The sequence below is a fragment of the Verticillium alfalfae genome, genomic scaffold, assembly GCF_000150825.1.
Source record: "Verticillium alfalfae VaMs.102 supercont1.7 genomic scaffold, whole genome shotgun sequence".
NCBI lineage: Eukaryota > Fungi > Ascomycota > Sordariomycetes > Glomerellales > Plectosphaerellaceae > Verticillium > Verticillium alfalfae.
Genome location: NW_003315032.1, coordinates 1,807,015 through 1,817,797, shown reverse-complemented (window position 1 = coordinate 1,817,797; position 10,783 = coordinate 1,807,015). Strand labels below are relative to the sequence as shown.

The 10,783-nt window shown below is 54.0% G+C and overlaps 5 protein-coding genes across 5 annotated transcripts; 3 read left to right on the top strand and 2 right to left on the bottom strand.

Moving 5' to 3' along the window:
* Window positions 1-535: 535 nt before the first annotated feature.
* VDBG_06412 (cholinesterase) lies at window positions 536-880 on the top strand (the record flags this gene model as incomplete). Its single annotated transcript, XM_003003923.1, has 1 exon — window positions 536-880. One exon carries the CDS (start codon window positions 536-538, stop codon window positions 878-880), a length of 345 nt encoding a protein of 114 aa, XP_003003969.1.
* Window positions 881-1,428: 548 nt separating this feature from the next.
* Window positions 1,429-3,048, bottom strand: VDBG_06411 (conserved hypothetical protein; the record flags this gene model as incomplete). Its single annotated transcript, XM_003003922.1, has 9 exons — window positions 1,429-1,708; window positions 1,762-1,899; window positions 1,954-1,991; window positions 2,041-2,063; window positions 2,164-2,292; window positions 2,372-2,390; window positions 2,460-2,482; window positions 2,575-2,698; window positions 2,760-3,048. 9 exons carry the CDS (start codon window positions 2,802-2,804, stop codon window positions 1,429-1,431), a joined length of 819 nt encoding a protein of 272 aa, XP_003003968.1.
* A 933-nt stretch (window positions 3,049-3,981) lies between these two features.
* VDBG_06410 (pisatin demethylase) lies at window positions 3,982-5,950 on the top strand (the record flags this gene model as incomplete). Its single annotated transcript, XM_003003921.1, has 4 exons — window positions 3,982-4,183; window positions 4,366-4,562; window positions 4,712-5,671; window positions 5,722-5,950. The coding sequence occupies 4 exons, from the start codon at window positions 3,982-3,984 to the stop codon at window positions 5,851-5,853; spliced, it is 1,491 nt and encodes a 496-aa protein (XP_003003967.1).
* Window positions 5,951-7,161: 1,211 nt separating this feature from the next.
* Window positions 7,162-8,523, bottom strand: VDBG_06409 (conserved hypothetical protein; the record flags this gene model as incomplete). Its single annotated transcript, XM_003003920.1, has 2 exons — window positions 7,162-8,291; window positions 8,361-8,523. 2 exons carry the CDS (start codon window positions 8,521-8,523, stop codon window positions 7,162-7,164), a joined length of 1,293 nt encoding a protein of 430 aa, XP_003003966.1.
* Window positions 8,524-10,001: 1,478 nt separating this feature from the next.
* VDBG_06408 (conserved hypothetical protein) lies at window positions 10,002-10,676 on the top strand (the record flags this gene model as incomplete). The annotated part of the gene is made up of 1 exon (XM_003003919.1): window positions 10,002-10,676. One exon carries the CDS (start codon window positions 10,176-10,178, stop codon window positions 10,581-10,583), a length of 408 nt encoding a protein of 135 aa, XP_003003965.1.
* Between the last annotated feature and the right edge of the window lie 107 nt (window positions 10,677-10,783).

Genomic DNA, 10,783 nt, shown 5'->3' with positions numbered 1-10,783 from the left:
CGTTGCCGTAATCGATGGAAAGTACCTGACCACACCATTTCTACCTGTCGATGGGTCCGGCTTCGCACAGGACATTCCCGTTCTAGGGGGCGTCGTGCGAGACGAGATTGCCATCTTTGACATTTTGCAAAACCAGATCTACTGGCCAGCCGTCACCTTCGAGATTTGGGTAGGCTTTTTGTGCCTGTATCAAGATTTCCTGCGAGTCAGTCCAGCATCGATACTAAACAGCTTGCCGCTTTGGAACCTCACGCCACAATCCAACTATACGCAGCTGTTTAACGCTACGTCCAAGATCTTGACAGACAATGTCTACGTCTGCACCGAACAAGCCAGGGCATACTCTGGAGTCAAGAACGGAGCTTTCAAGAGGGTTTATGCCTTCAACGCCTACCGAACTTATAGCGCGCCTACCATCACGGCGCCATACTGCAACGCGCCAGTCACGGCGGATCACCCTTTCGGCGATCCCAGCCTTGAGTACTACAAATGTCATGCTTCGACGCAGACGACAATGTTTGGAAACTATGCACGGATGGGTATGCCTGAAAGAGACGAGTTCGACCTGCCGTTCAGTCAGTTAATGGTGGACTACTGGGCATCCTTTGTGCGAAGTGGAGACCCGAATCCGGATCATGCCTGGCTCGCTGCCAGAGGTTTTGCGTCTACTCTGGCTGAAGTCAAAAGGGTGGGCGTGTGGTCGGAAGTGGACGCGAGCTCCCCGGAGTGGATGATTCTCGAATGGGGGGGACACATGGCACCCTTCGGCAAAGAAGCAGAGTGCAAGGCGCTGGGCCAGCCTCTTACCTACTGGGAAGACCCTGCGCCTGGACCCAATCCACCATCAGATATCTGTAGCTTCCTCGGCGGAGATCAGTAGAGTACATATCGGTAATTTGGACTCTGGGCAGGGCGTCCTTCGAGAGCTGCTACCAGTCAACACATTCTGGAATCGATGCTTATGAGGGTGTAGACTCGTAATTTCAAAGTTTAATCTTTCCATAAAGTTTCTTATCATGGGCTTACTCGATACTGTTGTTGCTCGAGCCTTACAACTCTGCAATGCAGCCTCTCCTTTGTGTATTCTTCGAGACACTTCAGTCCCCGACTCACTCAGTGTGTTAGTCATTACCCCCAGGCTTCTGCCCGTACACCACATAGCTTTGTGCTGTTAAAATCGCGTCGTAGCCTATTGTTTTGATGGTGACTCACAGAGGCCAGTATCCATGGACAGATCGGTCTTTCATGTCACGTCGTACATCGACGAGGAATAGTTCAACTTCCTGTTGCGTCCATCCTAGCGCTCGTGTAAAAAGCGCCATGCTGAGACCCGAGGCACCGTTTCCGAGATTCTCATATGTCCACATGCCTTTGTGCATGCGTGTTAGCCCCGATTTTCATAAGGGTTGTAGGAGCTGTGAAGCAACTTTAAATGGTAGACTGACCCAGCTCCTTGAACTTTGGGTCCTTAGGCCACGAATTTGAGGGCCACTTGTATATCGTCTCAACAACATTCGTGAATCCTGCGTCAGCTAGTTGTTGCTTTAAGAATAATGCGCTGTCTAAAGGACGGCCAAATTTGGCTGCCGCCTCGAGCATATATCTGCCCCATTGCGCCGCAGGGGACGTAGGAGAGACGGTGCCATCGTCACTCTTCAGGTCAAGAAGAATATCGGATATCTCAAGCCAGCCGCCGGGTTCCAGGTTACTTATGGGACGTTAGCACGTCACCAAGGCCAACTAGAGATGGGTGCAAGGTACTCGTAGCATTGCTGGATGTATGATGGCCAGTCCTTGATAGACGCAGTGAGCATACGAGAGTAAATGAAGTCGAAACCGGTTGAGAATGTCCATCGGTCTTCGATGTCATCGATGTAGAATGTAACGTTGGGAGGCACACTGGAAAGCTATCAGCACAGAAAGAAATGTTTGGAAGTGGGGGAGAAAATTTACAAGTCCGGTTGGATTGGGCTGAGATCGACGCCAACAACCTGGCTTGTTCAATCGTGTGAGCGGCAAGGTGATGCATGTCTCACGCACCTTCGTTTCTGGATGATCATCGGCTGCGCAACGGTCAGTGGAGGTGTGCAAGGGGGCGGCAGGATAATGCCAGCAAAGCCCAACTCTGCTCCAGTCCGTTGGGATCTTCTGGGGTTCTCATACCGAAATCCATGGCCCAGATTCCTGTGCCGGTGCCAGCATCAAGAGCCTGCACAATGGGCTTGTCCCGGCCTGCAGGGCATGTAAAAAGCTTGCCGTCGAAGGTCAATGTGTAGAGGTGATGTTGGAGGTCTGAGGAGGTCAGAGCTCTAGTGACGCAGCAATGAGGACGCCCCCGCACCCTCCATTGATACTCGGGATTGAAACTTACCAAGACGTTCATTTTCACCCTACGAGCACATCAGCATTGGGCCGTCTTTCGACGACAAGGGTCTTGGCATCGGGTGTCGTATCCTTACCTCATCATTTGGTAAGACATATTCTATAGACAGCTGTCAGTGCCCGCTAACTCTCCTCCCACATCGCACCACAGAAGAGACCATGGGGGGAAAGGTGAGGGAAGGACATTCTCACTTCCTTCACGGAATGCATGATATGTGCGTCCGTTCTCCTCCCGACTTCGCAGAATGCTCGACGTGATCGACGCAGATGAGCTCGCGAGGGACTGGATTGCAGAGTCTGCGTCGGAAAAGTCCGACTGGAAGGAGCCGGTCAGCAAAGATACATTGATGGGCTTTGTGGGATGACGACAAGCTCACATCGGCTTCAAGTGCTTGCACTGAGACGGGGTCGGCGCCCGTCATGTTTTGCAATTGCCCAGTGTCACTGGGGAATGGTCAAACGGGACTTGGGAGCAGTGACAAGCGTCTTCGGCAGAAACGGATGAGAATGGGGCCACCGACAGGTAAAATGCTACGACGCGATGTGAATAGGCAAATGTCAAGCTGTGAAGAAGGGGAGATACGAACGGCGCTTCTTGCCGAGGGGACAATCACATTGATCCCAATCGTATGCCTATGACCGATCTGGATCGGCAGGCTGAAACGTGAAAAAAGTCACTGTATCGGGGGCCGGGGGGGGGGGGTTGTGCAGTGATATGGATGGGAGCGAAATTTGAGACACGGCTGGATGAGTCGCAAACATGACAGGTCGCATCGAGATAGGCACGACAGCATGTTCTCAAGGTGAAGTGGAGGACGTCAGGCAAAGACTGAAGGGTGTTGTTGTCAGTGGGCTTCAGTTCGACCAATTGCCCGCCATGTCACATCGCATTACGCAGCGACTCCGCAGGGAGCCCCGGCCTGTTAAAGGGCTGTCGAGGTCCGCCAAAGAAACGCCCCGGGAGGCTAGCTCTGCGCCAAGGGTGCCACATGCGTGCCGCGTCCAGCGCCCTAGCCACTGGTATACGCCGCTGCTCTGGCCCGGATGCAGCAGCCCAGGCCCCGGAAGGCAAGCTTGTCGAAAATATTCAGGGAAGGAAGGACACTATATCGTTCGCTGCGTCCCACGCCACACGCAACGGGCGGCTAACGAGATGGGGGCTAGCATCACATAACTAGTCCGTCGGGAACTGCGGGAGGGCTCCATTGACCCCATGCACTCCAATACGGCTACAGTCCGCTGGTCTCAACCCCTGTCAGATGCGCTGCTCATAAGCGTTTATCTCGGATTCAATCAACATGTTCGTCGTTCACCGGTTCTTGAAAGAGCGACAAACCTGCTTCCCCGTGCCATGTCGCCATGGCCCGACATTCACCCATCATGTACATGTACGCTCGGTGCAATACAACCCTCTGTGCCTTGGGAGCCCTTGTCCATCTCCCGTCTTGTCGTTCAAGAAGCACCTGGTCTCCTTCTCTCCCACCCCCCACAACAGCGAACCCCTCTTCCTTCACCATTTGATTTGAGCCGGCCCATTAGGTCCATTGGAGTTGGCCAAACCCTGAAGCCTCCAAAGAGGAAAGAAGAGGTAAGAGCGTCATGGCTATCCCCACGACAGCCGTTCTCGCGGGTTCTACGTTGCTTTTCGCCTTGTGGACCGCTGTCTCTGTGTTTCGGCAGTACTTGCGCCTTCGTCACATCCGAGGACCCCGTCTGGCCGGGTTCTCGCAGTGGTGGTTGGTTCGACGTGTTGGCGGCGGCCGCACGCACCTCGATCTCTACGAGGTCTGTGAAAAATATGGTCAGTCTCGCGCACCAACAGCTCCTATTCCCCGCAACCGCTGTCTCAAATTCTCGATCCCTCATCCTGCTGTTCTCTTCCCAATCATGCTGTACATATGCACGATCAAGCAATCTGGTCACGCTTGGCAGCTGCGGCCCAGTCTTGCAGAGAATCAGTCAATGGGTACTGACTGTTAGCAGGTGATATTGCTCGCGTCGGCCCCAATGATCTTATCACCAGTGACCCCGATCTTATGAAGCGGATGCTTAATGTTCGCACGACATATAAGCGATCTGAATGGTACGATGGCATGCGACTCGACCCTGCCAAGGATAATGTTCTCTCCATGCGTAATGACGAGCTGCATGGCAAGCTACGGTCCAAAATGGCCGCCGGGGTGAGTGTTTCTATTTTCTTTTCCACAATCCTTTTCTTTCTGCCAGTCAACTTGATTGCCATGTGTTTTTTTTTCCGCTAGCTATTGAAATTGGCCTCAATCAAAAACATCTCTCGGCCCTCCTTCATATCCTAACAAGACACTCGCAGTATTCTGGGAAGGAGGTCGATAATCTCGAGGCCAAGATCGACACCAATGTCCTCGCGCTACTCAACCTCCTTGAAACAAAATACATTGACCTGAACAAGGCCTTTGATTTTGGCCGCAAAGCCCAGTACTTCACGCTCGATGTCATTTCGGACCTCGCCTTTGGCACGCCCTTTGGCGATGTTGCCTCCGACTCGGACGTCTACGAATACATTCAGACAATGGAGGACAACATGCCGACGATCATCGTCACATCGTCATTTCCCTGGCTTGTTGCCATGATACAGCATCCGCTCTTCAAGTTCCTCCATCCCTCCGAGAAGGATCTCATTGGCCTCGGGCGCACCATGGCCATCGCGAAGGAGGTAGCAGCCGAGAGATTTGGCCCCGACCGGAAGGTTCGGCGCGACATGCTGGGCTCATTCGTTGCTAAAGGACTCACGCAGTCAGAGGTCGAGTCAGAGATTCTCATGCAGATCCTCGCGGGGTCGGACACCACGGCCACGGCCATCCGTGCGACCCTCTTGCACATCATTACCGCGCCACGCGTCGTTGCCCGTCTGTTAGAGGAAATTAGCGCTGCGCGTCCGAGCAAGCCTATCATAACAGATGCAGAGGCAAGAGCGATGCCGTACCTTCAGGCTGTCATCAAAGAGGGACTGCGGATCTTCCCACCTGTCGTAGGCCTCATGTCGAAGGAGGTTCCAGCCGGCGGAGACACGTTCAAGGGGGTGTTCCTACCCGAGGGCACGAAGATCGGATACTGTGCCTGGGGCATCTTTCGCCGCGAGGACGTTTGGGGGAAGGATTCGCATGAATTCCGACCAGAGAGGTGGTTGGAAGCAGACCAGGAGACACTCCAGAACATGGAAGGCACTCTTGATTTGGTGTTCGGGTATGGCCGCTGGCAATGTCTTGGGCGAAACGTGGCGTTGATGGAGCTGAACAAGGTGTTTGTCGAAGTGAGCTCTCCACCGTCTGTCTCTTGGGCCCGACACTAACCACCACGCAGCTTGTGAGGCGTTACGATCTGTCGCTCGTGGATCCAACCAAGCCTTGGCATTCGATCAATGCTGGCGTCTTTCTCCAGTCCGACTATTGGATCCGTGGCTACAGGCGAGATTTCCAAGGTCTAAAGGCCTGATACTTGTAACATGCGGATGAAAGTACGACGCTGGAATACAGATTCTTGTGCACATTGCGCCCAGGTCGCCGAACTCTGTCTAGAATTCTATCCCCATAACTCGTTCTTCGCATTTTGAAACGTTTGGAACGTGTCGGCTGAGAGCTTGAGCTGACGTCGCCGGAAATCTTCCTCTGGGCGATGCTATAGTCACGTATGACCAGCATCGACTGTGACGAAAGTGACATAGAAATATGATAAAGGGATCACTAATTGTCATCGAGGTGTGCATGGGGCCAGGTTCGGAAACAGTCCCAGCGACTGAAATCGAACTTTCTCCCGCATTAGTGCGGCCGCAGTTCGGTACTTTGGCTGGTCGACAGGGCAGCTTGGTTAAGGCCCTGCCTAAACTCAATCAAAAATTTGCATCAGCCTGTGGTAGCAGGTATCACGCAACAGGGGAGAAGCCGACACGACTCATGCGGCATACCCGTGCAAACCAGGAGTTGACCGACTTTGCTACAAGTACAGGCCCGAGCAAAAATAGGGTAAAATCAGGCATTGCCAGTTGCCTATTGCGATACCTTCTACCTGCTGTCCCTCACAAGCTGCAAGCATGTTTGCAGGCGCTTTCAAGTGATGTACAACCATAAACCTTCTCCGTCGTCCATTCATTTAGACATCTAGCTCCATCTGGGTATGAAAAAAATCGAGACCGCCAATGCGGCCATGTGGGTATAAGAATCCAAGGGGTTCAGGGGAAGGCAAAGTGACGGCGTCGATAAGGAAAGATTCGGGTGAAGTGAGTGTGAGTTTTTCGATAGGGCTCTTCCTAAGGCCCTGAACGTAGTTGTGCTGCCCATGCCAGGTTTGACTACAGTCAGTAATATCCGGACTGCGGGCCATCGCCGGCCGGACTGTGCAATGGGTACTGTCCAGCGAAATCCATAATGCCATCTTGCATCTCAATATCGGTTGCTGGTTCGGGGGTACCGCCGGTGATGCTCCGTAGGCTTTGCAGATCGTCCGCTATGATGCCGTTCTGCAAAGCGCCGTTCGGTTGGACGTATTGCCTGTTGTCGTGATACATCGGAGACGGCGACGTTTCTGGTATGCTGCTGAAGAAATGCCCAAGTTGGCTGCTGCTGCGTTGCTGCTGCTGCTGTTGCTGCTGCTGCTGCTGCTGCTGCTGCTGCTGTTGTTGTTGTTGTTGTTGTTGTTGCTGTGGCAGGTGATGCTGGCTGCTCATGGTCGTAGGCCTTGTTTGGTGAAGTTGTGGTGGGCGCATGGATCGCTGGCGACTGGGAACATAGACCTTTCGTTGCGAGGCTATGTAATGGGCCAAGGCTGGATTTGTGCCCCGCGATATACGGAACGAGAAGGGATCTTCCTGCGGCACGGCAGGGATGCTGGGCTGCCGTGACTTGAGCTTATGGCCAGGGATGTTCTGGGACAAGTATCGGACACCGGGGTCACAAAATCGTCCCTAAACTTGCGATGCGTGCTTGGATCTGTGCCAAGGATGTAGGCGTATTGGATCAGGAGCTTGATGTCGCCAATGTGTCGGCTCTCGAGCCTCTTGCGTAGGATGCCTGAGGTCTGAGGATTCCAAACCAGTTTGCTCTGCGCGCCTTCATTCCAAGCCGCCGAATCATTCCACATGGGCGCGACCTGTGCCTGTCGAAGTAGATTTCGTATCCTGGCCGAGTACGTCCACTCACCGCTGTTGGATCCTTCGTCAAAATGTTTGACAACGTGGCTGACGTAGTCCTTGAAAACAGCTGCGGCATCATCGTCGTTCGGTGCCTCGTACACTTGTGGGCAATTTTCGAAACCACAGGCGAAGACAACCTGCTGGCACAAGTTCACCTTGGCCTCGTCAAGCGACATACGAGACCCTCCATGCGCCGTCTTCAAGTGCGTCTTGTAGGCAGCCTGCCAATCAAAGACCATCTGGCATCCTCGGTGACGGCAGAACCATTGGGCATTAACATTGTGAAAGTCCTCGATGTGACGCTTGAGATCGTTCTTGCGGGTACAGGTCTTGGTGATATCCTCCTCCTTGCAGAAGCCACACATGAAGGCACCCTTTTGCTTCGAAGAGGTTGAGGTTGAACTGGTCGGAATGCCTTCGTTTGCTGGCGTCGCTTGAGGGGTGCTGCCATCAGAGGTCCATTGCTGCATAGCATCGTGATGATCCTGCTTAGTCTGGGCAACGTTTTGCGAGTGCGTCTGGGCCTGAGCTGCAGCAGTTGCACTGGTGGTGTTGCTAGCAGTGCGGCGGGCGAAGAACTTGGCGCCCTTGGACACATTGGACCGTATGCTGCCGGCGATTGACGATGTGTCCGACGAAAACGTTCTTACGCTTTGTGTATCCCAGACGCTCGAAGCGTCATCCGACAACACGGAGGAGGGAGCAACGCTTGGTGCGCTCGAAATGATGGAGGCTCCATCGGATTCTGAGACGAGTCAATGCTGGTGACGAGCGGAACGGGGGGCCCAGTTTGGTTGGAGGCGTATCGACTTACGAGGACCAACCTCATCCCGAATGAGTCTACTCAATTCGCGATGCCCATATCGACCTAGCAGATGCTGGATTAATTGACGATCGAGGTCCTCTTGATGCGGCGCCGGCGGCGGTTGTGAGGAGCCGTCCCCAGGCCAAGGATTCGCGGACATGTCCCCGGGCATGTGCCGACGGGCGACAGTAGAGAGAAACGGGCGTCAACCAGCGGGCGTAGGTCGGTAAGAAAGAGTGGATGCAGGCCCGACTGGATGCAGCGGTCAAAGTATTGGGGTGACGAAAACTCGTCTCACAATAACGACGACAACGACAACGTGGAGAGGGCTCGAAGCGAGAAAAACGTTCGTTGTACGTCGTCTGCGTAGGTACAACGGCCGGCGAAGAGGTCGATGGGCGAAAGAATGGAAAAAGAGGGAAATTCTGGGCGAGAGCGGACAATCACAGCGTATCTGAGCACTTGGAGACCTACCCAGCAGAAGCATGGAGAGCACGGGGAGACCAAACCCAGAAAAGATGGTGGGTGGGCAGAGTTAGCTGGGGTCTTGGGTCGGTCTTGGGTCTTGCTTCTTGCTTCTTGGGGGGGCCCTTCTCCTCGTCTGGGTGTTGCCGGTCGATTTCAGGTGGGTCTGAGCTTGACCCGGAGCCTGGAGCACCAGGATCTCAAGATTGGGGGCAAAGCAAGGGTAAGGGGGACGAGGCCGGGAAAGGCAAAGCGCTGCTGGATGATAACGGACGAGGATCAGAGAGATACAGACTAACACATGCCAAACCTTGTTATCTCTTGGCCAGTTTCTGGTCCCTCGTACCTATGAGCTCTGAACGGTGGCTGTATCTGCGTCGGCGGACCTGCATCCAGGGCCGAAAAGAGAGGTGATCTTCGCTGTCAATTATTCCGACAAGCAGCTGGGGGGTTGACGGTCGCCCTGGAGTTGATTCTGGCATGAGTCGTCGAAAGTTTTCGGAGTTGTACGCCACCGACACTTGGGCCCAGCGCTGTGGGAAGGCCTGGTGCGCTGCATGTGAATCGATTACGGCGGCCTTACCTCCCCGGCACATGGAGTGTACGATCACTGACGAGTCGTGCATCATTAGGTGTCTGTAGTTGTAATGTCTGGTGAGGCGGGACACAAGGAAAATACACCGCCGCCAGGAGTCGCGCATCCGTCATCAACATTTTTCTAGGGCAGTCGCACAAACCGCGTTTCGCGAACCAGGTGGGTGATTGCCCGCCCTTCGGACCAGAGACGGTGGGCTCCTGGAGGGCCGACTGCACGACTTGACCAACTGGACTGCCTGTAATGTAACTACCTACTAGCATCCCCAAGTTTGTCAACCCCTGCTGTAATGATAATCAAGCAAGTGACAGGGGTTGGCTAGTCCTCGTTCACCTCTCCAATTGCGTGCGAGGCAGCCATCCATGTCAGACGTCCAGGGAGACCAAGGGGTGCGTCAACGTTCATTCGTTTGGTCGTCTACAGTTGGTTGGCTGCTGGATAACCCGTGCTGATTGTTGTGACCCTCGTTGATTCGATCTTATTGATCGTCTCACGCAGCGAAGGATCGGTGAAGTCATGATCGAACGCCGTACGACACCAGCTTCGTCGAATTGTATCAAAAAGGTGTATAAAAGAGGGTGAGGCAGTCGATCTCTCTGAGGGGGGGAACATATCGAATTGATTGATCTCGTCAGTTGCCGTCGGTCATGGCCTCCCAACAGCGAAACAGACCAGATGAACCTAGCCCCCTGTCGCAGACCATGAAGCAGGATCCCACTTTACGAGGCTTCTTTCATGTCGGTCTCGACGGCGTCGTTCGATCAATGTCTGGTAGCTACACGGTTCTCGATGCTCGCGGACTCAGTGCTGTGCAAATTGCCAACATCATCGCGCACTTTCCCCTGACAGAGGAAGAGAGGGATAAATACCACGGCATGGATGGTTCCAACATCACAAATCATGACGAGCTGTACCATCCGAGGCCGGGGATCCTGCCGAAGAAACCAACAGAAGCGGAGCGAGACGAGAGGCGTCAGATCGTCGAGGCATATCAAAAGGAGAGGGAAGGATCAGGAAGTTCAGTGACTTGTAGGCTACCAGAAGCGGATGGTGTGTCGACTGAGGATCGCCTGGCCCAGGCACGGACCGAAATCGAGGAGCGCAATGCACTGCTGGAGGAGAGGGACCCGACCTTGACTTGTTGCAAGCCATCACCGTTTGAAAATAGTTAGACGCCTTATTTCACAATCCTCAAGGGTGGCCACTGCGCGACACGGTATGGTCGCTGCAGCCCGAATGCCGAATTCTAAAGTTAGCAGTCCTATTACAAGGCAACATACGGTATATGTCAGGGCAGGGGCAGCAGAAATACTTGCACTCCTCCACCAATACGACCGTGGCCAGGCTACAGGAGTGTTTTGGGCCTGGCTGT